General features: G+C 40.9%; 1 protein-coding gene across 13 annotated transcripts in view; it reads left to right on the top strand.

Moving 5' to 3' along the window:
• Positions 1 to 25,463, top strand: part of EPB41L2 (erythrocyte membrane protein band 4.1 like 2) — a 279,503-nt gene that overhangs the window by 101,132 nt on the left and 152,908 nt on the right. For all 13 annotated transcript variants that reach the window (XM_050949494.1, XM_050949498.1, XM_050949495.1 and 10 more), the window contains exons 3-4: positions 21,968 to 22,452; positions 23,701 to 23,907. In XM_050949494.1, coding sequence (XP_050805451.1) covers positions 21,982 to 22,452; positions 23,701 to 23,907 — 678 coding nt within the window. In that variant the 5' untranslated portion in view covers positions 21,968 to 21,981. The remainder of the gene's footprint in view (positions 1 to 21,967; positions 22,453 to 23,700; positions 23,908 to 25,463) is intronic.

Consider the following 25,463-nt stretch of genomic DNA (forward strand, 5'->3'; position numbering starts at 1 on the left):
CTGAACTTATAGTTTCTTTTAAAATGCATGGGTTCTAAGATTTAATTTTTTTTAATCATAGGGTTGCCTTGATACAAATCAGTTTCTTCTAAATGCTTTTTAATTTTATGTCAAATTATAATAAAATATGTATTTTATAGTATATTGACATCAGTAAACAAAAACCATTTAAGAATATAAGTTTCAAGAAATTTCACTTATGTATTGAAATTCTTTTTCTGTACCTAATGTTTTTTGGTAATAGCTCTTTAAAGAATATGTAGAGTATATTTGAGAAGAGAAAATTAATACTTCTGTGCATCTTAATATAAAAGTATAACTAAGCTTTGTTAAGTAATATCTGGACAGCAGTGGCTCTGAGTAAATTTCTAGACACAAGATTCTGATTTGCAGAATGACCAGCTGTGCAAGTAATGCTCAGGGGCATTTGGATAATACAGAATATGTGCTGAAATACGTAAGTTTTTTAAGGTGTCTAAGTCAGACTGACAATATTCATATTTGCAGATTGTTTTGACTTTAAAATGAGTAACTGCTTTTCGAAGTAGCTTTCTAAGGTTGGTTTACAGATAAGTTTCAGTGTATTAGCACGGTTGTGATAGTGTCCTGTTTTGATTGCAGCAATTCGTTTTCCAGTTTTATTAAAAAGTAGCTTTTGGGGGCATGCTACAGCCTTGTTACTGCTGCCTGGGGTCTTAGTTGTTTGTCTCTACCTTGATCTTCAACACTGATATTTAAACGTGATTACTACAGCATTCTGTGCTATGGGAGCTGGTGTTCAGTCCTCACCTTTTCTAGGGACTTGTCAGCTCTAATTAATGATGACTCTCATGTGTTTTTGGAAGTGTAAATAGAGAGTGATGTCATGTAAGCCAATTTTATAAACAAGCAGGGAATTCAGTTTTACAGAGTTAATATTTGTATACCTATTTGCACAGATCACTAAAACAATATATTGGAAATGGAGGTGGATTATTGTCACTGGGAAAAAATTGTGTGCCTCGGAACACTCAGATGCTTGATGGGCAGCAGGCAGGTAAACAGAATAACAAAAGATAACAGATTGCAACTGGGGCTCTCGATTTAATTGCAGTTAACTCATGCAATTAACTAAAAATAAAAAGAATCGTGATTAATCACACTTTTAAACAATAGAATACCAATTGAAATGTATTAAATATTTTTCGATGTTCTTGTACATTTTCAAATATATTGATTTCAATTACAACACAGAATACAAAGTGTACAGTGCTTACTTTATAATTTATTACAAATATTTGCACTGTAAAAAGATAAACATAGTATTTTTCAATTAATCTCATACAAGTACTGTAGTGCAATCTTTTTATCATGCAATGCAACTTACAAATGTGGATTTTTGTTTATTTTGTTTGAGTGCAGTTATGTAAAACAATGTGAAACTTTAAAGGCTAGAAGTCCACTCAGTCCAACTTCTTGTTCAGCCAATTGGGAAGACAAACAAGTTTGCTTTTACATTTACGGGAGATAATGCTGCCCGCTTCTTATTCACAATGTCACCTGAAGGTGAGAACAGGCAAGATATTTACATGCCAGATATGGTAAACGTTTGTATGCCCCTTCATGCTTCAGCTACCACTCCCATGGACATGCTTCCATGCTGGTGCTGCTGTTTTAATTAAATTTGTGACTGAACTCCTTGGGAGAGAATTGTATGTCTCCTGCTCTGTTTTATCTGCATTCTGCCATATATTTCATATTATAGCAATCTCGGATGATGGCTCAGCACGTGTTGTTCGTTTTAATAACATTTTCACAGCAGAATTGACAAAATGCAAAGAAGGTACCAATGTGAGATTTCTAAAGATAGCTACAACGTTTGACTCAAGATTTAAGAATCTGAAGTGCCTTCCAAAATCTGAGAGGGCTGAGGTGTGGAGCATGCTTTCAGAAGTCTTAAAAGAACAACACTCTGATGCGGAAACTACAGAACTGAACCACTAAAAAACATGATCAACTTGCTCTGGTGGCATCTGACTCAGATAATGAAAATGAATATGCGTTGGTTCACGTTCTTTGAATCATTGTCGAGCAGAACCATTGGCATGGACACATCCTCTGGAAGAGTAGTTGAAGCATGAAGGGATATATGAATCTTTAGCACATCTGGCACCTAAATATCTTGCGACGCCGGCCAGAACAGTGCCATGCAATCACCTGTTGTCACTTTCAGGTGAAATTGTAAACAAGAAGCAGACAGTATTATCTCTTGCAAATGTAAACAAACTTGTTTGAGCGATTGGCTGATCAAGAAGTAGGACTGAGTGGACTTGTAGGCTCTAAAATTTTACATTGTTTTGCTTTTGAGTGCAGTTCTTTTTTTGTATGTAATTCTACATTTTGTAAGTTCAACTTTCATGATAGAGATTGCACTACATTATTTGTTTTAGGGGAACTGAAAAATACTATATATATTTTTATTACAAATATTTCCACAGTAAAAAAAGAAAAAGTGAGCACTGCACACTTTGTATTCTGTGTGGTAATTGAAATCAATATATTTGAAATGTAGAAAACATCCAAAAATATTTAAATGGTATTCTTATGGTTTAACAGTGCAATTAATTATTTTAATTGCAATTTTTTTAAATCACGATTTTTTTTTTAAATTACTTGACAGCCCTAATTGTAACTAGTGACTTTCACCATCAGGGAAGGATTGATGCCTAGAAGTGCCATTCCTCAAAAGCATTGTTTGTGTAAATTTGCCAGGCTGCATACCATATTTGTTTTTGGAATAATAGTTCTGTTGGAAATGCTATTTTTATAGACTGTACCTTCTGGCCTAACAGTATTTAAAGTACACTTGTTTGACTGGATATTTTCAGGCATTGTGGCAAAATATTTCAGTCCATATGTGGCTATGTTTATAAAAAATATTTGGCTTAAAACCAAGTGGGCTGTAACAATATGAGCAGGGAGATCTTACTTTTGCCATATGTTTCAGTGTCTGACTTTGGCTGGGGAAATCATTGCTGTAATGAGTTTGGTCTGTGGAATTGCTAATTTGTAGCACTATTCTAGCACCATCTGCTGACCAGCCTATGGTGTGGCAATAACATTTCGATCTGCTTATGCGTTTGCTTAACTCCAAGTGTATTCACACCTTAGCATCAAAAGGCAAGAAACAGAACCATAGGCTAGTCAGTTTATAAGTGTTTGGAAATAAGATTTTGACAGTATGGAAAATGAAAGGATCTGTGTACTATAATGTAATTTGAGTTGTCCAGTTGCCCAGGCTATCACAGAAGACTCTCTGCTACAGATGTAGATCTTTAAAAGAAACCAAATTTTGTTGATTTGGTTCCATGTGGTGAATCACTCTGGTATTTGTGCCCATCACTACTGTAATTTCTAAGCTTGCAGAGAAGAGGATTTGACAGCATGAGATCAGTTCAGGCCCTAGATCTGGTAGGATTGTCATAGCATGGGAAGCTGATTGGCTCTGACAGGCTTTTGTCGTATGACTGCTTTTTAAACAAACAAAATTGAGTCTGCAGTCTTCCTATTTAGTCTGTGCACCTTGACTGGGATTTAATATGCTTATATTGTAATAAGCACTGTTTGGGCTGCTTTTTCCCAGCTTTAGTATGTAAATATTTATATTTGGTTTATTGATATACATAATTACCTTCCCTGTTGTTAATGTAAATAGAATAGATATATAATCTGAGAAGTACTTGATGTAGGTGTCTTAACTAAAATTTTTATTTTTATATTTCACTGAACTATCATGCTAAAGTTTTAAAATACAGTCTCTGTTGGTTTTGGCTGTTTAATTTTAAAGAGTTTATCAAATTGTTAAAATGAAGATTGGGACCAGTGCAAGTTTAGTCTTTCTTTAAAGTACTGGAAGCTAAATTTTTCAAAAATTAAATATCACGCCTAATTTGGATTTAATTTTGGAGCTATTACTGGGAAACAAACCAGTAGTGGGTAAACTGGTAGCAATACAATTAAGATAAATAAAGTGACTGCTGACTTTAATTGTACTGGATAAACCTAATTTGCAGGCTTTTCTTTTTTCTTGGCTTGTTTCTCAAGGATCCTGAAATCGGAAACCACACACATTGTGTTAGTAATTTGTTTCCCAGGGGCTTGAAAAGCTTCTCTAATTCCTATAGCAGATTTGTTATTTTTCACAACTGAAGAGCCAATTTGATTTCTTCTTTGAGTGGTTGCTCATGTGTATTCCACAGTAGATGTGCGTGCTCGCCACGTGCACCAGTGCCAGAAGTTTTCCCTTAGCAGTACCCGTACTGAGTGAACACCACGGCGACCCTGGAGTGGTGTCTATATATCGCACTATAAGGGGGACCGTGCTCCCCCAACCCTCAGTTCTTTCCTGTTGCCAGTGAAGGTAGTCAAAACTTTGTGCTCCAGCTCTGCTGCAGCCTTTCTACTGAACCTTAGTGGTACCGTTCGTGGATTGTTACTTCAGCGTTAGAGTGGGATCGGGGCATGCTCCGTGCCCCAGGCTTCAAGTCGTGTGACTCCTGTCACCATTCTATGCCTAGGAGTGACCCGCATGCTGAGCGTCTCTATTGTTTGGGTAAGACTCAAGTCAGTGAACATTGTAAGATCTGCAAGTCATTCAAGCCATGGACCAAGAAGGAGAGAGACATTAGACTCTGTGCTTTCTTGATGGAATCGGCATTGGCCCCAACTCTGCCACGCCAGGCGGACTCTGCTCCCGCCGCCGCACCATCGGTACGTAGCGAGGCACCCTCTACTAGCCGGCACCATTCCTCCTTCAAGAAGCAGGGAAAGGGCCCTACCTCGCAGCGGCACTGAGACAAGGAAAGAGGGGAGGCTGATCTTGCGTCGGGCAGCCCACAGTCCCCCCTGGGCTCAAGGCCTCTGACTTGTGTTGAGCGGAGCAGCCTGGCACCATCCGTATGCACTTCTCTACTGCTACGGATGCCGTCAAAGCCAGAGGCATTGAAGGCTGCGAAAGACATTGAGTCTCCCAGTTCCAGGCGCGCAACTGGTGACAGGTCCCTGGTCCCGGGGCAAACCTCCTTTGGGTGTCTATCAAACCTCTCCTGTGGATCGCTGTTACCACTCTGAGGTCCACTCCCCATACTGTTGGGCGCACAGCAACAGGTCATTCGGCAACTCACGCCCTTCCTTGACGCTGACCAGACCATCCCGGTCACCACCTGGACGGGAGTCTCGGGGACCCTCTATGCTGCCTGCCAGCAAGCGCAGGCATGGAGAGAGGCGCTGGGAACGTTTCCCTTTGCAACACGACTACCGTAGCCGGTCTCAATGGGATAGGCATCGTCATCATTCTCATTCTAGTTCCTGCTCAACTAGACATAGCGCTCGAGATTCCTGTCATGCTGCCTCACCACTGGAGCTCCCACTGCCGGCATAGGTACCGAAGTAGCTCTTTGGGTGGGTACCATTTCTTGACTTCAAGGTCCAGGTCATGAGGGAGGTGACATCGCAGGCACCGCCGCTCATACCATTCCTGTGAGACCATGCGCTCGACGGTGACCTTGGCCTTGGCGCCCACCCACCCATCCTCGGCTCGCGTGGCTCAGCTGGGACAGCTACCGCCACCAGGCTCTCAGCCAGGTCAGTGGCAAAGGGCCCTGTGGCAGGGAAAGTGGTGCCAATGGGCATCATGGCTGCAGATGCCCATCCAGATGGGGGCCCGCTCAGTCGCCGGAACATCTCAGGCTCCATCAGCCTTGTCCGGCCGCCTAAGAGAAGATCAGGGCTCAGGTGCCTTCCACATGCACCTTTTGTGGCAAGGTGGTCAGGGTCCTCACGGACAACACCACAGCCGTGTACTGCATCAACAGGCAAAGCGAGACTTGCTCCCTAGCCCTCTGCCGGAAAGCCCTGAGCCTATGGGAGTGCTGTGTAGCCCACGATTTCTCCCTGAGGGCCGTACACCTCCCGGATGACTGCAACACACAAGCAGATCGCCTTAGCAGGGTTTTCTTCCCCCAGTACAAGTGGTCGTGCCACTCAGAGGTCACTCACCAGCTCTTCTGAGAGTGGGGAGTTCCCCAGATCAACCTCTTTGCAACCCACCAGAATGGATGTTGCCCCCCGGTTCTGCTCCAGGGGAGGAGTGGATGAGGGTGTGATATCCGATGCATTCCTCCTACAGTGGTCGGGCCAGCTCCTTTACGCTTTCCTGACGTTCCCCCTTGTCAACAAAGTCCTGCAGAGAGTAAAAGCAGACAAAGTGAAAGTCATTCTCATAGCCCCAGCATGGGCCCACCAATGCTGGTATGGGACCCTCCTCTGCCTCTTGGCGGCACCCCCAAGGACGCTGCCCCTCCGCCCAGACCACCTCTCCCAGGATGGGGACTGCCTCCTTCATCCTAATCTAGCCGCACTCCACCTGACAGTGTGGTTGCTCCATGGCTAGATGAGGAGGAGGGCAGATGTTCGGAGCAGGTAAGGCCGGTCCTCCTGGAAAGTAGGAAACCATCCACATGCCGGGCGTACATGGCGAAGTGATCCAGGTTCTCCAAGTGGAGGAGTTAGCGTGGAGTCTCCCCTCCTCTCCAGCTTATCCTGGACTACCTCCTGTCCCGTAGGACCCAGGGACTGGCACCCACCTCTGTCAGGGTACACCTGGTGGCTGTATTGGCCTTCCACCCACCGGTGCAAGTGTACTCAGTCTTTTCCCACCATATGACCACCTGTTTCCTGAGGGGCCTTGACCGTTCATTCCCATACACTAGACCCCTTGTGTTGCAGTGGGACCTGAACCTAGTTTTGTCCCAACTCACGGGTCCTACCTTTGAGCCCCTGGCCACGTGTTCATGGTCTCACCTCTCATGGAAGGTAGCCTTCCTTGTAGCGATCACGTCGGCCCGATGTGTCTCGGCGCTCAGGGCCTTGATCTCAGGAACCCCCCTATACAGTCTTCCTCAGGGACAAAGTCAAGCTCCACCCGCACCCGCTGTTCCTTCCACAGGTGGTCTCTGCCTTCCATATGGAAAAGAGCATCTTTCTTCCCGTGCTCTGCCATAAGCCCCATTCCTCCAATGAGGAACGCTGTCTCCATATGCTCGATGTATGTAGAGCGCTGGCCTTTTATCTGGATCGGACCAAGCCATTCCGGAAATCTTCAACTTTTTGTTGCCTCGGCTGAGCGGGTGAAAGGGCAACCTATCTCCACCCAGCGTCTTTCCCGCTGGATAACCTCGTGCATACACACATACAATGATCTGGCAGGGGTTCCCCTGCCACCGATCGCCAGGGAACACTCTACGAGGGCTCAGGCCTCATCAGCTGCCTATGTAGCCCATGTCCCTATCCTAGACATTTGTAGAGTGGCCCCTTGAGCCTCTGTTCACACATTTATTTTGCATTATGTGATCATCTCCCAGTCTAGGGATGATGCTGGGTTCGGCAGGATGGTACTCCATCTTAGCCTATTGTGAACTCCTACTCACCTCCAACAGGTATGGCTTGGAATCGTCTACTGTGGAATACACATGAGCAATCACTCGAAGAAAGGACAGTTACCTGTTCTATAACTGGCGTTCTTTAAGATGTGTTGCTCATGTCTGTTCTACACCCTGCCCTCCTTCCCCTCTGTCGGAGTTGTCCGGCAAGAAGGAACCGAGGGTAGGGGGAGCGCACGGTCCCCCTTATAGTGCGATATAGAGGCACCACTCCAGGGGTTGCTGTGGTGCTCCCCCAGTATGGGTACTGCTAAGGGAAAAATTTCCGGCATCGGTGCACATGGCGAGCACGCACACCTACTGTGGAATAGACATGAGCAACACATCTCAAAGAATGCCAGTTATGGAACAGGTAACTGTCCTTTTCCTGTCCACTTAGTTTGCTAACAAGACATTCTGAATGCTATAAATGTATAGGAATCTTTAGTATTTTTGAACCGGCTCTTTTTATATTTTGATTACTCTTTAGCATGCCTCTTCAGAAAATGATCTCTGCTACGCTAAACCATATGGTACAAGAACTCTTTTCCATTAGCGCTAGGGGGTAAAATACAATTTTTTAAAAGGTAGAATTTGATTTAATAGCAAAAACTATAGACACAACGATTTTGTAGATAATGTACTCATCCTGATTCTGATCTTCTTTATACTGGTGTAACAGAGTGACTCTACTGAAGTCAGTAGAGTTATGCTTGTGAGAAATCTATATGAGAAAAGCATCAGGCCCTCCAAGTATTGGTGATTCAAGTAAATATTTTCACAAAGTGTATGAATTCCTGATTGACTCTTCCAAAAAGGATTTTACTTTTGTGACTGTCAAAATATAAATGTTTTCGGTATGGATCTGTGGTGAAACCTACAACTGTTATTCCTGGTGAAATTCTGTGCCTAAACATTCCACAACAAAAAATTAAAATATTTTAAAATTCTGAATATTTTTTGTCACAATCACACTCGTTTCAATTATTTTTGGTCATTTATTTCAAAATAGCTGTAACAAGTATGTCTGTAACAATACAGCCAACAGAAAAGATTCAGGAAATGTTTTTTGACAAAGATTCCTTACTAGGCATATTAATACAGAACTCAGAGTAGTAATTTATATAAACTACAGTCCAAAACCATATTTCCCACACCCTTCAGAAGCAGTGCAAAGGCTTGGGGGAGTCAGGGGTAACAGAAGAGCTGAGGGAGAGGGAATTAAATTGCTTAGAAGGAGCCTGGGTGTGAACTTGGAGAGTTGTTGGGTATAGGTGGGAAAAGTATGGAACAGGTTTTTTGGGGGCGGGGAGGTGGATGGGAAGGGGTTGTTAAGGCGCTTTCCCCCATGCAGACCCTGGCTGACCCTAGCCTCTCCTATTCAGTCGGGCACATCTGTCCCTATCCCTATGTCTCTCTGTTCCCCCACCCAGCTACTCCCCTGTCCATATGTGTCTCTGCACCTCCCTCCCACCTGTGGCCCTGTATCTCCACTCCCATTCAGCCCCTGCTCCAGTCTGTCCTCCCACACTATCCCTTATGAGGCCCTGTCTGACACCCCCTGCCCCAGCACCCCACTCTATCTGTCTCCTGACCTGGCCTGACAACCTCTGCAAAGAAGTCAGCTTTCTCTTCCCTTGCTGGCCCTGAGTTGCAGCTTTGTTCTATCACCACATCACCCTCTGGTGGGCAAAAGGCAGAACTGCAGCAACATTTCGGCAGCAGCTTTTTTCTGTGCAAAAGATTGGAAATCTGTGAGGCTTATTAATTATGCACACATGCAGTAGCACATAATTCCCCCAGGAGTAAATTGTATTGTTAACAGATTGTCTGCACTAAAGAAGGGTAAAGTGCAAACAAGCCAGTTTTCTGCTTCTAAATCAATTTGTTTTTAATTTGGTAATGATAGAAGAAATAACGCTTTATTTTTTCACTAAAAAAAGGTAAACTGAGGGTGTGCGCAAATGAGCACTTAAAACTTAAAGTGTATATGACAATGTTTCAATTACTGTGATTCTGGCCAGTGATCAAACATAACAAAAAAAAAGTATATTTAAAAGCAAAACTGTGTACAAAATCTTTCAAAGTAAGAGTAATTTTTATTGATCACTCTGCAGTATTATCTCCTGCTGTTCACAATTTCTTGTTTAAACCATTGAACCAGAATAGCATTTTATAAACTAATGGGAGTTTCAATTAATCCTTCAGCATGAAACTGACATAATTTAAAACAAAACAAAAACAACCTAAAGTCACTTGCCCTCTTTTATTCTCTTGCCTAACAAATGCTTAGTCTTTGAAGAGCAGGCATGAAACAAATCTATCTTCATGTCCCTTGTGCCTCTGGAGACAAATTACTGATTCTGCTATCCATTTGAAATTTCATGATCAAACAGTAGACGAAAGAATTTTAATAATACATTGCACAGCTTGTTTAGAAATAAACGTTTTGGTTGCTTTTGTCTGGATTATTTGCTTTAGGAAAATAAAACTTGATTTTACCCAGTACAGAAGTTACTCTCTTCCTGATATCTTAATTCCTAATAGCTGCTCCAGATTCTTGATGGTTCTTAGTCATATGTTCTCAAATACATGTTTCCAAGAACTTGCTATTATGTTTTATTACTATTATTTGTATTACTGTAGTGCCTAGGAGCCACAGTCCTGGATTAGGACCCCACAGTGCTCAGCGATGTACAAAACAAAAAGACACATACCCTAAAGAGCTTACAATTTAAGTAAAAGTAGTTATTCTGTTCGAGTTCTTGAACAATATATAGGAATGTTTGTACCAATGAAACTTAAATTAAATTTGTCAGAACTTGTTTCTTTCAGGTTGTCATTAATGTAAGTAGGCTTCTCTTGTTAAAGAGATGAAGACATGAGATCTGTACTGTAAGGCAATTATCTATTCCTCGTGTAAGGGCAGTTTCCTGTTTAAAAGTGTAGTGAACAAACAGATCTCAGGCTTGCTAGGCAATCCCTTGTCACTGTCACTACTTTTCATAACCATTCTTGAGAGTTACTGTGGTAGGGTAGTCGTGAGAATTGTTTTCTCTGGAGTATACCAATACAATGGTGACCAGAATGAACAGCACTAAGGTAACCAGAATATTAGATTTTACTGCGTTCTGAACTTAAAGGGGGGGTAATAATTACTCATGCTTCTGTGAACAGTTGCACCTAGTATGAAATTTACATATCATAAATAGTAGTGAGCAAGGGAATTTTTTTTAAGTAGCTTAACTTGGATCTTAAGTAGAACAGTTAGCTGGTTGTAAATACGAGTGATACAAAATATCTAATTTATTTATCTCCAATTAGAGAAATAATTTTCACTTCATCCAGCTCTAGTCCTGTAGCTCTCAACTGAGTCTCGCCTCGTCTTTGTTTATAATTGCATGTCCTTCAGTACCTTTACATTGGGGCAATTACCATACAGCCTTTTTTGGATACTAATTTTTCTAGAATGTATTTGAAGATTATGTATTATTTACAGTATTTTCTAATGTGGAATTCCTCTTGCTTTCCATTTGCAGTCCATTAAGATGGCTGCTTAGGCTTGTGAAGCTTAAATTTGATTATACAGATCCTCAAGGGGAGCAAGCTCTTTATCCTATTTTTACCCCCAGTGAATCAAGGAAAAGTAGTTCAGGTCCTATTTCAAATATGTAAATAAGTTCCTGAAAGAGGTTTGCCTACAGAGCACCCCATTTTACCATCCTCAGACCGTTCTTACATTGTGCAAATGGCTGGCAGCCTTTTTCTTTATCCGTCTTCAGTCATTATCATTTGATCTTACATAGGCTTCCAAGGTGTTTCTCCAGGATCATGGTTGCAATAATATTGGCTTTAGGGAAGAAGGAAAATCACTTCTCTTTCCAGACAATTTATCTGATCAGGATTCTATGTAAAAAGAAATCTGAACTAAAAACACAGCAATACAGTTCCTGAAGCAGCTTGGATTCAGTACAAACACAGACACATGATGCTAGGGAAGTCAATCATAGGCTTGGACTGAAGATTCATGCTGTCAGGTACAAGTTTCAATCTCAAAGAAATGTTAACAGAAGAGGAAGATGGCCATAATGAAAAACACGTCACAAAAACAAACATCTACTTTTTATTGGATTCCACTGGGAATTCTGATCTCATACACAGGCATTTTCCAATGATTACCATTCATGTGATCTCTCCAGTAATTCTGAGTATCCCCTCCACAGCTCTCCCCTGTATCATCCATTAGCAGAGCTCTAGCTTCAATTGTGTATTCTCTAATCCCTCAGTTGGTGAATGCAGATAACACTGGTCTACAATTTTTGAGAATTTTCAGAGATAAAATGTGATATTTATGATGTGCTGAATTCAAATATAATTAAAACAACTGATTGGCTACTATTTCTAAGATATTTTAAGTTTTTACATTTTATGTCTATGTATATTGTGTAGATAGTAGAGTTTTAATCATAAATTGTAAACTTAGGTCTATTCATGTGTTTATGGTTGCTTTACATGATAATATTTCACCTGTCCTGTTTATGTAACACTTTAAAAATCAGCAAAAGGGTTATATCAATAAAATTTATTATGAAACAAAAGGCAAAAAACTATTATGTACATAGTTTAGTCCTATTCAGTGTCTACTCAGGGCTTCTTGGCTTGTCTCTTGTATTCATTAAATGGATCATCTCTTGTCACTGTCCAGCAATAGTCTGCAAGCATTGATGGGCTCCATTTGCCCTGATAGCTAGCCTGCCAGGAGATTCCACTGCTGTAGTCTGGAGCCCAACAGCTCTGCCTTACTCTTGGGTAGTTCCAAATCCCTGACAAGGTCATTCAGTTCACCTTGTGTTATGAGGTGTGGTTCAGAGGAGGAGGATGGGAGAAAATGTGTCCTGTGACATTGATGGTTCAGGACCAGAAGTTTCATCCTCTTCCTCTTCCTCGTCTGACTCAAGTGAGAATGATTCTGGTGCATCAGGAACCGGCAGTCCTTCTCTGTGGGGTACTGGGCGTATAGCTGATGGAATGTTTGGATAATGCAGAGTCTACTTTTTCTTCTTTGACACACCTTTCCCAACTGGAGGCACCATGCAGAAGTAACAATTGCTGGTATGATTTGTTGTCTCTCTCCAAATCATTGGCACCGCAGAAGGCATAGATTTCCTTTTCCTGTTCAACCACTGGCGAAGATTTGTTGCACAAGTGTTGCAGCATATGTGTGGGGCCTACCTCTTGTCCTGATCTCCAATTTTGCAGCCAAAAGAAAGGTGATAGGCTTTCTTATCCACAGTGGTTAGACTGCGCTTTTGTGATGCAGAAGTCACTTCACCACAAACATAGCAGAAGTTATCTACACTGTTCACACAAGTATGAGGCATGTCTGCTCACTTTGGCTAAACAGAAATGTGTCCCTTTGCAAAATCAAACACTGACAAATAAGAGAGCACGACACTGTATGATTTCTAGAACTGATATAGGGCAATTTATTCAGCAGAGTGATGTAAGCTTCGTTATGATTGCATCATCCATGACTTCTAGGAATAACATGATGCAATTCATATCATATATGACGCAATACCAGCTTCAGATTGCAGCATTCATTGTTTTGCCTCAAAAGCAAGTACTGTCCAAATCCAGTCATAGATTTATTCATAGATCCAGTCAAAGATGTATTTTAGTCATTTCTGGTTTAAATTGAGATCCCTTCCCTTTATAACTCACTTATCCTCCACCATTCTCAAGTCAAGGGTCGTATATACTGACCCAGTAGCATGTCTTGACAACTAGAGCCAATCAACAATTTTAAGCATCATTTTCATTCTCAGTGACCCAGAATTAGTAAAGTCGGACTACATTTATTTCAGAAGCATTTTGGCTGTAGAGCAGTGTAATCAGATTTTTATTGTGAAGGAATCTTCCCCCACTGAATTCAGGGAATGGCTACCAGAAAAAGCACAGTATCCACTAGCTAGAAACTCTGATTCACTGAGGTCTCACACACAGTGCTACTCCTTCCATAGCTAACATACCTGTTCTGGTCATGACACCCGAGGTGTCTGATAAGGTTTTCATAGTAACAGGGAAGAACATGATCAGGCCTATCCCTACTCCTGTTCTGGCAGGCAAATTTCATATCTCTTTGTGCACTTCCCACCAAGAAGGAAAGGAACATGAAAACTTGCTTGTCAGATTAGCAGCATGATTCCTGTACCCAAAAATATCTCACTCAACATAAGTTAACTTTGGTGAGCTGTTGATCTACCACTTTGCATCCAGAAACAATAATAAAATGTCTTGCGGTCTGTGTGCGCCAGGACCCAGAGGTGAAGTTGTAGTGACATCTTGCAAAGATGGAAAGGTCCCTTCTGTATGTCTTCCCACCTTTTCCACTGTACAGAAGATGAGAATGAGAGAGTGTTAGTGATTCTGTTCGTCTTTCTTTCTGAAGAGGCTATGATCCTCAGGCCTGATTAACCTTTTTGGATCTTCAGATGCCTCTACCTGCCTGCTATTGCAAGACCATCCGTCCATCCATCTGGGGCCACGCAAGTTACAATGAACGCTTGGATTATTACTCTCATGGACTCCAAAAGAGAAGTCAACAAATAGAATGTATTATACTGGCTGGTGGAAAGTCCATTGTTTAACGTGTTAAACCGGTAAAACACAGCTTTGAATTTCCCCAGCAGGGCTTTATTGTGGGTGTATGAGTGCCTTAGCAAAAGGGTCAAGTCTCTGTGGTCTAATAATCTTGACATGTACAAAGCTTCCTGCTTTTGAACAAATCCAACATTTAAATGTTTCCTTAAGAAATCAGCATTATTTCAACCCTGCAAGATCATAACCTTGGAACCTCACTCTGCTCATTACAACATATTCAAATCGATTCTCTGTGGGAGGCATTGTTATACTTCCTGTCCATTAGAGTAGGCCTGCCAATGGTTACTATCTCCTTCAAATAAATTAATTCTGATTTGTTTAGAACTTTCTCTAATAAGGCCCATTAATGTACTTTTAATTCAGACAAGTACTGTCATAGCATTCATTCTTTTAAGTAAACTGAAGAAATATTCCTCCTTCACTTAAGCATCAGTCTCAGAGCAAGAGTAATCATGTGTCCTATATTGAGGTTTGCTAGTCTGCCATTAGCTCAAGGTCTACATATTGGTTCTCCAAGTTTAGTTAATGCCATTTCCTTTCTTTTGGCAGAAGTCTTCTCCTTCAGACCTTAGAACCTAAGTGAAGGAGATATTTATATATAATCTACCTCATTTTGGATGTCCCTATTTAAAGGATGATCGTGCTTCCCACTCCAGAGTCACATTTCTATGAAAATCTCACTACAATGGATCTGTGGACTTTAACACATGCTTACCTGAAAACTTCCTTTCATCAAGTATAGGCCACCTGGTGACAAATGGAGCATCTTGAATAGATGGAAATTAACATCCAAAGATTTGGGTTCATTTTTTGGCGGAATTTACATTCTCTCCAATATAAGGACTTTTTCTTCAAATTGTATTTAACACAATCTGATTTGGATTATTCTGGCTGTGGAAGTTATTTTTATCAGAGGGATCTCTGGAGATGGGGCATTCCTCTGCTGCCAGTGACCGAAAGGTCTGGTTCTGTCCTCCCCAAACTGAAAGCAGGCTGAAGTGCCCAAGGACATAAATCTGTGGACCCTATTAGTTGAAAAAGGGAAACTTTTTTTTGTTAGCTTAGATACATTTTTGTTAGCGATCTCTTCCTCTATATTTAGTAGAGATCACAAAATCACCCTTGTGAATCAATATCTTCTGCATCTCAGCTGTCTCTCTCCCTCATAGGATACTCTAGTATCCTATTTCTCCTGTGATTACCAGCTCAGATACAGGATCAAAGGAAGCACAATGATTACTCAGTGCCTGGTGGCTGCACAATGAACTATAGGAGCCTCCTGGAAAAAAGACCGACCAACCTGGCAGAGGCTGGAGGACCAGGATATATTACACACTTATAATGGAGAAATTGACATACTGTATTTGAAATGAAAATAAAAAGGTGACTTTTTAAAATTTGGCTTCCATTCTAGTAATGTTTGAATAAAGAATACTCCAAAACTTACAAGCAAAAAATTAATGTCACCATCACATACATTTCTCCCAAGGGCAACCATCTTTTCAGGCCCCCCCTTCTTATATCCAGGACCGTCCTTACCTATACGTGAAGTATGCAGCTATGTGCCGCTCCAGCCAGCCCCGCCCCGTCCCTGCCCCAGCCTTGCCTCTTCCTGTTCTGCTCCACCCCCACTCCCCTGAACTCTGCAGCAGGGCCGGGGTTGCACTCATCAACGGCAGGAGTGCAGCAACTTGGCCCCAGCCATGTCACTGGTGAGTGCTGAGAGGTGGTTTTCCCCGCTCCTCGCCAGCCCTCCCCCTGCTCCTCCCCTTCAGAGGCATGGGGCCTGCTCCTTGCCCCCACCGCCCTGCAGAGGCTTCCCCCCCCATGGGGGGGCTGCATAGGGCCCCAGAATAGCTAGGGATGGCCCTGGTAATACCCGTATATACCTGTAATATTTAGCTAATACCTGTATATTCAGCTGAAAGAAACAGCCCACTGTCTGATTTTTTCCAGTAAGTTTCTCTCCCCTAAAGGATTACTTTTTGATTGATTTTGTGGCTTGTTTGGATGTCTGAGGCACACTCGCCAGGTGCAGATCCTATGTCTGGAACCCCTCTTGGCATTGGAACCCTGCTGTCCAGACCCTGGAACTGGGGCTTCAGTTGTAGGGGACTTCCCAGTTGCTCAGACGTGTTTCCTGCAGATGTGCTCACCTGACTGGGTGACTTGTTATTTCTCTAGTTACACCTTTCAGGGACCATGTGACAGTGAAAGCAAGAAACATGCAGGCTTTGGAAAGCGAACTTCTCTCACACTCACATATCTATGGAAAAACAACATAAACCTGAGCACAATTGCATCTTCGTCTGATCTCAGCCCTCTATCGGTGTCTGAGGTATGTCCATGTTCAAGTTAGGTGGAGAGTCCCTTGTTTCCCCTGAAACAAGTCTCTCTCTTACTGCTGCCTGTGTACAGGGACTGACCACCGAAGTCCTTTGTGGTTATAAACCATTGTTTTAATCATGGTTCCCCAATGTGAAAGCTCATGACCCAGTCATGCTAAGTTCATGTGCACAATATGCCTTATTACATGGGGGAAGGAGGGAGAAAGCAGCTAAGAATCGCTAGCAAGTCAATAATTGTTAGAAGCTGGCTGGATGACTTTCTGTGTTAGCACCTCACAAGGTGACAAACACCCCCTCCTCCTCCAGCTATATTATACCTACATCTGAAGCAGCCTATGCATATACCAATGATTTTTCATACAAGACACAGTTGGGTCAAATACAAAATGGAGGTTCTAGTCCACAAATCAGTGTACAAGCATAAATGAGATTCATAAAACAATTGAATGAATAAAATGACATAAAAATATTCCCCAAACAGTCTTGGTGCAGAGTTGGGGTGGGGACTTTGGGGAAGGGTTGGGAATATGGAGGTGGAAGGGGTGAGAGGATGGAGGGTGGGGAGGGCCTCATGGAAGGGGTGGAGTGGGGGTAGGGGGTGGCTTTGTATCTTTATATGAAAAGGTGTCAATGATGTGGCCCTCAAGCCAATGTACTAGTCTTCATGTGGCCATTATAGTGGTTTGAGTTTGAGATCCCTGGTATAGACTTTGCTCACACACATTAATAGTTTGTTAATGAGCTTTGATTTTAGTCCCTAGTCAGCTAAGTCCACCTGGACTGGTAGTCCCCAGTAGGCTAGCACCCCGGTTTGCTGTGAACTAAATATTTGTGTAGACAAACCCCTTATAATAATAGGAAGGAGGACGCAGTTTATATAGATATACAAATATTGTTTTAGGATGGTAGTTGGAACAATAAATATGTGAAAATGTGCTCTCAAATAGAACAGAGGTTCTCAAACTGGGAGTTGGGACCTCTCAGGGAGTTGCAAGGTTATTGCATGGGGGGTCGTGAGCTGTCAGCCTCCACGCCAAGCCTCGCTTTGCCTCCAACATTTATAATTGTGTTACATTAAAAACACTTTTTATTGGCGGGAGTCACACTCAGGGGCTTGCGATTTGAAAGGGGTCATCACTACAAAAGTTTGAGAACCACTGAAATAGAAGATGCCACTTTGAAGTTCACTTAATTTTTTTTCATAAGGCTAGATTACTGCTTCCTAGCTAATCAGTTTCAATTGGCACTACCACTGTTAACACTGAAACTTACAATTTGACTATGCTATATTGCAAAAGAATGCCTCATAGCTCAGTTTTCTTTGGCAAGCTGATAGTTGTGGATTGTGTCCAGAAAAGATAATTTCTAGCTCTGGTACCAGAGTTGGGATGGATATGTGCATGCAAGAGAAATAAAACAGTAATTTGGTAGTGCCATGTAAAAGTAGAAATAAATAACAAAATGTGGTTTGACTAATAACTTAAGTAAGTGTCAGTTTTAGGAAGTATAAACAGATATAAAAAATCCTTGCCATGTAAATGTCAAACAAAACAATAATCATTACAACAGTGAACTTTTGTTCAGAGATATTATACAGTAATGTAATTATCAGACCTCTCTTCGAGTGTTACCATAATAATAATAATTAATTAATTGGAGATATACCAATCTCCTAGAATTGGAAGGGACCTTGGAAGGTCATTGAGTCCAGCCCCCCCGCCTTCACTAGCAGGACCAAGTTCTGATTTTTGCCCCAGATCCCTAAGTGGCCCCCTCAAGGATTGAACTCACAACTCTGGGTTTAGCAGGCCAATGCTCAAACCACTGAGTTATCCCTTCCCCTCCATATTAGAGTGAACATAATTACAATACTGATGACATCATTTCTAGTTTCTTATCTGAAATCTCTGATTATACATATTTCAGAGAGCAGGCATGGCTATCAATTGTTAATATTAAAAAGAAAATGAACATGTATGCTGTTTTTTGCTAGTGAATGTACTTCTAATATTAGATATTTGGTTGCCATTTATTCAAGTATTTAATTCTCTTCAGCCTATTTTATGCTGGATATGTAATTGGTGTTAGTTTTTCCATAACAACCTCTTTTTTTTTAAAACTATTCCTCTATAGTTGGACTATTTTTTTCTTTTTCCAGTGAGAGGCAGCCTAGCCAATGAGAAATTAATTAATTTTCTTTTGTGACCATTTCTGCTAGGAAGCCCTAGGAAGGTTACCAAAAGGTTATTTGGTAATTTATATTCAGCAATTGGTGATAGTTTCTTAATTGACCAGATGTTAGTTTTCTTTATAAACCTTTTTTAGAACGTTGAGAATCATAGTGTCTAACTTGATAGTATGGGTACCACAGGAAAGTGGGTCAGTTAAAGTTAATTTTGATGTCTAAATTATTTAGAAACATTTCTTTGCTGAGTAGCTGGACAACCATATCCATTCCATGGCTCTCCTGGACTTTAAAGCTCTCTGGTTCATGATTTGGGTTAAGATTGGGATTATTTGCAATTGGTGTCATTGGTGAGGGGAAAGAATTTATTTAATCTTCAGTTCTCTTGCAAGCCCATAGAATAGCCTTTGCTAAAAGGCAGTGTATAATTTCTGGAGAGTGATTTTTTTAATTAATTAATTGGTAGACAAACAATGTTTTCACTGCCACAGTTTTCTTGTTCAGTAAAGACCTGAGTTGGTCTGGGTCAAAGTGCTCAATGTCCACTACTGCTTTGCATGCTTACTGGCTTGAAAGTACCATTGAATATTTGAAACAGCTAGTCCACTCTGTGTAAAGGGTTTGTACAAAGCATCTGCACTCACTCTTTTTTTTCCCCCCTTATTCCATATAAATTCTAATGACATCCTCTGTGTTCCTGCCAGAGTTTTATCGGAGATGATTGCAGAAGATTTTGAAGTAAGAAAGATGTATCTTTGGCAAAATGTTCATTTTGACTGGGGCTGTTCTTCCCAACCAAGAAATTGCATACTTCCCCCAATACTCCAGGTCTTTTTCTGTTTGCTGAAGTAGTGGTTTGGTATTTAAATCGTAAAGCTCTTCTGGGTTGGTTGAGATGTGAATTCCCATATTTCTTATAGAATTTGTTGCCCATTTGTACCCAAATGTTTTCTGGAGGAATGGCTTCTCAGAATCTGGCAAATTTATAGCTAGCATTTCAGTTTTGGCATAATTTACATTAAATCCAGACATTTCCTGAAATCATAGATTTATTTAGAAACTAATTCTAGGGAAATATTGTGACAGTTCATATTTTCAATCACAAATTAAATTCTGCTTTAATCTTTGTTAGGCAGTTATATAAAAGCAGCATTCAGTGCCACTAGAGGTCTGTTAAACATGACAAAAGTTCTTTTCTTTGATTTTTATAACAACTTAGGGAAAATAACAAGTATAAAACTTGAGTATTTAAGTGTGATCTTAAATCAAATCTCTGCATTATGTGACTGTAGGACTCAAATATTTTCAGTTAACATTCTTGTAACTTCTCACTTACTACAGTATCTTATTCCAGGAAGTGTCCTTTGATTATTTGGTTTTACTTTTGGTGGCGGAGGTGGATCCTAACCCCGAACATGCAATGCTCTGCACAACTGTAATAATGAGTAGTTGATCTTAAACTCTGCCCTATGTATCTGTTAACTCGTTTTCACTGAGAGGCTTATGTTAACTGTGTTAAATAAAGGCACCATATGCTTCTTTTGGATGTCCAATTATCAGACCCCATATGTCTGACGAAGTGGGTATTCACCCACGGAAGCTTATGCTCCAAAACATGTTAGTCTTTAAGGTGCCACAGGACTCGTTGCTTTTTACAAGAATCAGCAGTGACTGTCTCCATTTGACAAGAAGGCTTATGACCTCTTAGGTAGATGCAGCTCTCATTTGTTATCCATATCTTTGTCACCTCAGTCTGTCTTACTGTATTCATTCCATTTGTGTTTAGACATAAAGTCCATTTGGAAACTTTAGCTATTGCAGAAACTAGGAGTCTACTTGCTGGTGTTCCCTGCCAGGAATAGACTCTCCCAGTTTTTCCAGTTGATTTCTGAGTGCAATTTAAGTTGGCATGTATGACTTAAAATCACTAAATTAACGTAGAGACTACCTCTGTCCTTGCATGATTTAAAATTGTGGAGAGCAGTAGGAGCCCTGAACTAATAGTCTACTGTTTTTAAACAAGAGGGGATTGATGGCAGGCATTTTTCAGTGGGGTGCCCTTTTGGTGTCAGTGGTTGGAATGAATTCTGTTGCAATCTGCTGACTTTCAGGCCATCTAGCTATGCCAGTAGTTTATCCTAAGCTTTTAAGAAGGTGTTGGGCAAAGATGTATGGGGATTAAAAGTATCATGTTCTGGTGCTTTCTTATGTAAATGTCTGATTCAGAGACCGGTCTGTTGAAGGCATTTTTATATTGATAGCCCATAAATGTTTCAGGCACCATTAAATATGGATGCACTTCACTTTCTTTGTCTCTGCGTTCAATTTGTTTTAGGGCATCAGGATTTTTTTTATTCCCATCCTGCCGAAATCATAAGACAAATTTGATTTTTTTAGACTAAAATAAAACATTTTACAAAAATTGCCTGTCTATTAACAGCTGTTAGTATGCAGCTGTCAAACACATGGACTTGGTTGCTAGCATTCTACATGTGCCTTCCATTCTCAGTACAACCAACTAAACTTACCTTTAACAAGGTGACCATGTAACTGTTTCAATTAAAATAGCCGTTAATATTTTCATTAAAGTTAATTATTCTCACCCAGCATTCCAGTGATGGGATTGGAAGTTTGCTCCCAAAAAGCACAAAAGAGGGGAGAGAACTCTTCATTTGAATAATTTCCCCCTAAGCACTGTGTTTTTTATCAAGGTGGAAATGTATAAAAATGCTGTAAACACTGTGAATTAAACTCTTTTTTCCAATTTGAAGTCAACGGTAAAACTTTCATTGACTTAAATGAGGCCATGATGTCAGTGTATGGCTGGGATTTTCAAACAAGCCCAGGAGAGGTAGGTGCCCAACTCCTCCTGAAATTTGAGACCCATTAGACTGCTTTGAAAAGCCTGCAGAAAAAGTGAAAGTTACTTACTGAACACTTCTTAAGTTTAGTCTGTCTTTAACATTAAGAACACCTATTGTAACAAGTGTATTTCAGTGTTAATTCTAGGAACCATGGAGCACTCTTACCACTTTTCCAAGAGGAAAGCAGTGGTGCATTGAAGCATAATGTATCTCTTTAGCATAAGCATTTTTTAAAATGCCAGATGTCCAATTTGGCAGCAGATTTGGGTTTGTTGCTACTTTTATTTTTGGTTGAAGATCTTAAATAGGATGGATTAAAACAGCTCTTTAATCCTAACCAAATTTATGTATGGTGCCTTAATTTTTAGATCATTCCTATTAATGGTGCTGAGAGCCAAAAAGTATAACTTTGAAACAATGCATAATTATATTTTATTGTTCCATTTCTAGCATAACCTGTGACCATGATGACTGAAGTTGGCCCAGAGACTGAAGTAAAGAAGGAATCTGAGCAGCTAGGGGCAGATGCAGCCAAGGAAAAACATGAGGAAGCAACGGAGAGTCAGGAAAATCAAAAGTCTGAAAAGACACTCTCTGAAGAGGCACAACGTTCTCCTTCCCCAACCCTAGCTACCCAAAGCAGCCCAAGTAGTCAGAAGAAGGAAAAAGATCCATCTGAAGGCAAGGGAATCTCTCGCTTTATCCCCCCATGGCTTAAGAAACAAAAATCATATACCTTGGTCGAGCCCAAAGATGAAGCCAAGAGAGAACCTGTAGAGGAAAGACAGGCAGTGGAGGAGAGGGAAAGTCAACTTCCAGACGATATGGCTCAGCCGAAGGAAAACTTGGAAGAAGCAACAATTGAGAGTCAACAGGAAGCTAAAGCAGATGACAAGGAGGAGGAGAAGCATTCTGTGAGCAGTGCTGACACACAGGTATGTGTGGAAGGCTAATAAATTAATGAAAATATTAATGGCTAGTCAGTGAACCAGATTTATTGCTACTGTAACTCCTCCGAAGTACATGTCATGTATTGAAATTATACCAGGGATTAATATGGCTCCCTGTTTGTATTTTTGTGCAGTTTTTCTGCTTGAGCTGACTTTAGTGACTACACAGCCCACGCCCCTCTCCCCCCCCCCCAAAAAAAAAAAAAAGCAAGCTAGGCAGCAAGTCTGAGCCCAGTTCTTCAGACATGGGTTCTTGGGGCTCGTGCTATGATGTTCTGGCTCATGCTAGAGCCCAAGCTCCAGCCTGAGCCAGAACGTGTGCACACAACTATTTTTAGCACTGTAATACAAATCCTGTGAGCCCAAGTCTGTTGACCTGGGCTCTGAAACTTGCTGCTGTGAGGTTTTTTTTTTTGTTTTGTTTTTTTTCTGTGTAGACATACCCTTAGTGACTGAATCAATCCATTTATTATCTACTGTTGTTGTTTTTGAGTCCTGAGGATCTCAATTATTTTATTCCACGCTTTACTCTTCCATTCTCTCAGGGCTATGTATTATGGATACTGTCTTTATTTCTTGCTGCCTGGATGTTGGTGCTGAGGTGCTGATGGTTGTGGTGTTGAAATGTGAGGAACTATGTGATACATGTGCCTCTGCTCTGCAGTGCTCCAAAGTCTTGCCTTCAGAAGAGTCAAATGTCAGTCCTTAAATTCAAACCCGTGTCACTTATGGCTTGAGTTTTTCTTAAATGTTGTTCTGTTCTAATGTAGTTTCTCATTATATTTTGAGTTGCTTTTAAGAAAAAAGTGCAACTTTATTTTGATTTCTGTAGGGAGACTGGTTGCTTCTGCTAGAATTTTAACATCAAGGTAGTGGCCTTTAGGATAGAAAAATTGTTTTTCAGTATCTTTTCTCTAAGGGGAACCCTTACAACTATGTATTATGCATCCAAACAACACCAGCTGGGAGCACAACCTTAATGGATAGTTATTGATATACAGAAAAGAAGAATTTTCTTTCAACTTCATCCTGAAAGGGTTGGACTTGTTGTTATATTAAACTACATCTTTCTTACAAAAGCAGCAAAGGATCCTGTGGCACCTTATAGACTATTATACCCACGAAAGCTCATACTCCAAAACTTCTGTTAGTCTATAAGGTGCCACGGGACCCTTTGCTGCTTTTACAGATCCAGACTAACACGGCTACCCCTCATACATATCTTTCTTACAGCCTGCTAAAGAAGACAATAAAGAGATTGAAGTAGAGAAAGTTGCCAACGAGCAAGAAGAAAAACAAAAAGAAAAGAGGGAGACCAAAGAGGTACAAACATCTGAAATCAAAATGGAGAAAGCGCCTCAGAAAGCTCCCAAGAAGATTAAAACTGTGCTGTGCAAAGTGATGCTCCTGGATGGCACCGAATACAGCTGTGACCTAGAGGTAAGGCAGCAAGCCTTGTATAAAGAGATCTTTCTCTGTAGATAGACACCAATGAGAACAGTATGCTTTCGTTGCAGTGTGAGTTAACTAATGCATGTTTGTTTTTGTTAAATGGAATGAGTTCATTACATTGTCACATTCACATTGCTATAGTCAGTTACTATTTCCATTTTAAACTCCTATCTTTAAGACTTCTCAGTTAAGCTGCAGAAAGGTACTCTGAGCAACAATTTCACAAAAATGATACAAATTCAGCAACAACAACAAAATTCTTTGGGCAAATTGATCTCTTGGCAACTGAACCTGCCCCCTTCCCAAAAGAGTAAAGATTTTCCTTAAGGCACTGCCTTTTGTTGTTTGTACTTAAAACAGTATTTTATTTTAAAAGAAGTGTTTAACCACAAACTAGAAAGTTCGGCTTAATTTGATTTTTAGAATTATTTCATGGGTGTAATGAACTCTAGACAGTGTGTTAACTGGTTTAATTGTGTGATTTAATGCAGATCGCTACTGATTTAATTTACATATTTGTGCCAAATCTTAATCCTCCCCATAGCCTCATGCTTTATTTTTTTGCATCTTAAATCTTTGTTTAGATTTTTTGCAAATTTTGTGCTGCTTTCTGTATTTAAAATTGGCCTTAAACTGACAAAAGCAGGAAATGCTAAAGTAATAAAGGGAAAGTAGATGCTCACCTTTTCTATTACTTGAGCATTCTTTTGCATATTTACTGCCAGGCTAAGTAAAAATGGTGTCTGCATTAAATATAGCAGAAATCAGTTTATATTTTCAATTGTAGTTAAATGTACATTTACGTTACATTAACCAAAAGAAAAAATTTAAACGGGATTCTGGCCTTGAATTACATTCTTAATAGAAGTCAGACCACAGTGGGAATTGAATAAACAGCTTTACACCAGAAGTTTACAGAACTTTAATCCTAGGGGAGATAGGACTAGGTATGTGCTTACTGTGTGGATTTTTGTTTTGTTTTGTTCACAGGCTGCTGTGTATTTGAAAAGGCAAATGTTAAAATGTTTCTAGTCCTTATGCAATCTCTTAAGGCATTTCTCAGCTTATCCTCCTTCCACAAAACTCAGTTATTAGCTTTGTTTACCTCAAGAGAAGTTAATATAGGTTAGCTATGGAAAATGCTGTGTGTATACACACGTGGTAGATACATGTTTCAGAAAAGTGCACAAGTGATTGGTTTTTCTTCTTCGATTTCACACTTCCATTGCACTGTAGGTGTGCATGCGATCCAGTGCACAGTTGTCAGTTTTTTTTTCCCCTTAGTGGTACCAATCGTGGCAACACGAACCATCTCTGCTGTCTCATGCAGGTATAAAAGGTGGAGTTGCCCCTAACTTCCCACTCAATTCCTTCTCAAGTGCCGCCCCCACCCCCGTGGCCCCTTCCTCCCGAGACTCCACTCTGTCCCTGGCCATACCAGAAGCTGGAGTGGGCCAGCAGCCATGGACCCTCTACTTGCTGGGCAAGGGGGCATGGCAAAAAGTGGATGGACCAGGTCCTCCACTTTCAAAAATGGGAAGGGC

The sequence above is a fragment of the Gopherus flavomarginatus genome, chromosome 4, assembly GCF_025201925.1.
Source record: "Gopherus flavomarginatus isolate rGopFla2 chromosome 4, rGopFla2.mat.asm, whole genome shotgun sequence".
Taxonomy (NCBI): Eukaryota; Metazoa; Chordata; order Testudines; family Testudinidae; genus Gopherus; species Gopherus flavomarginatus.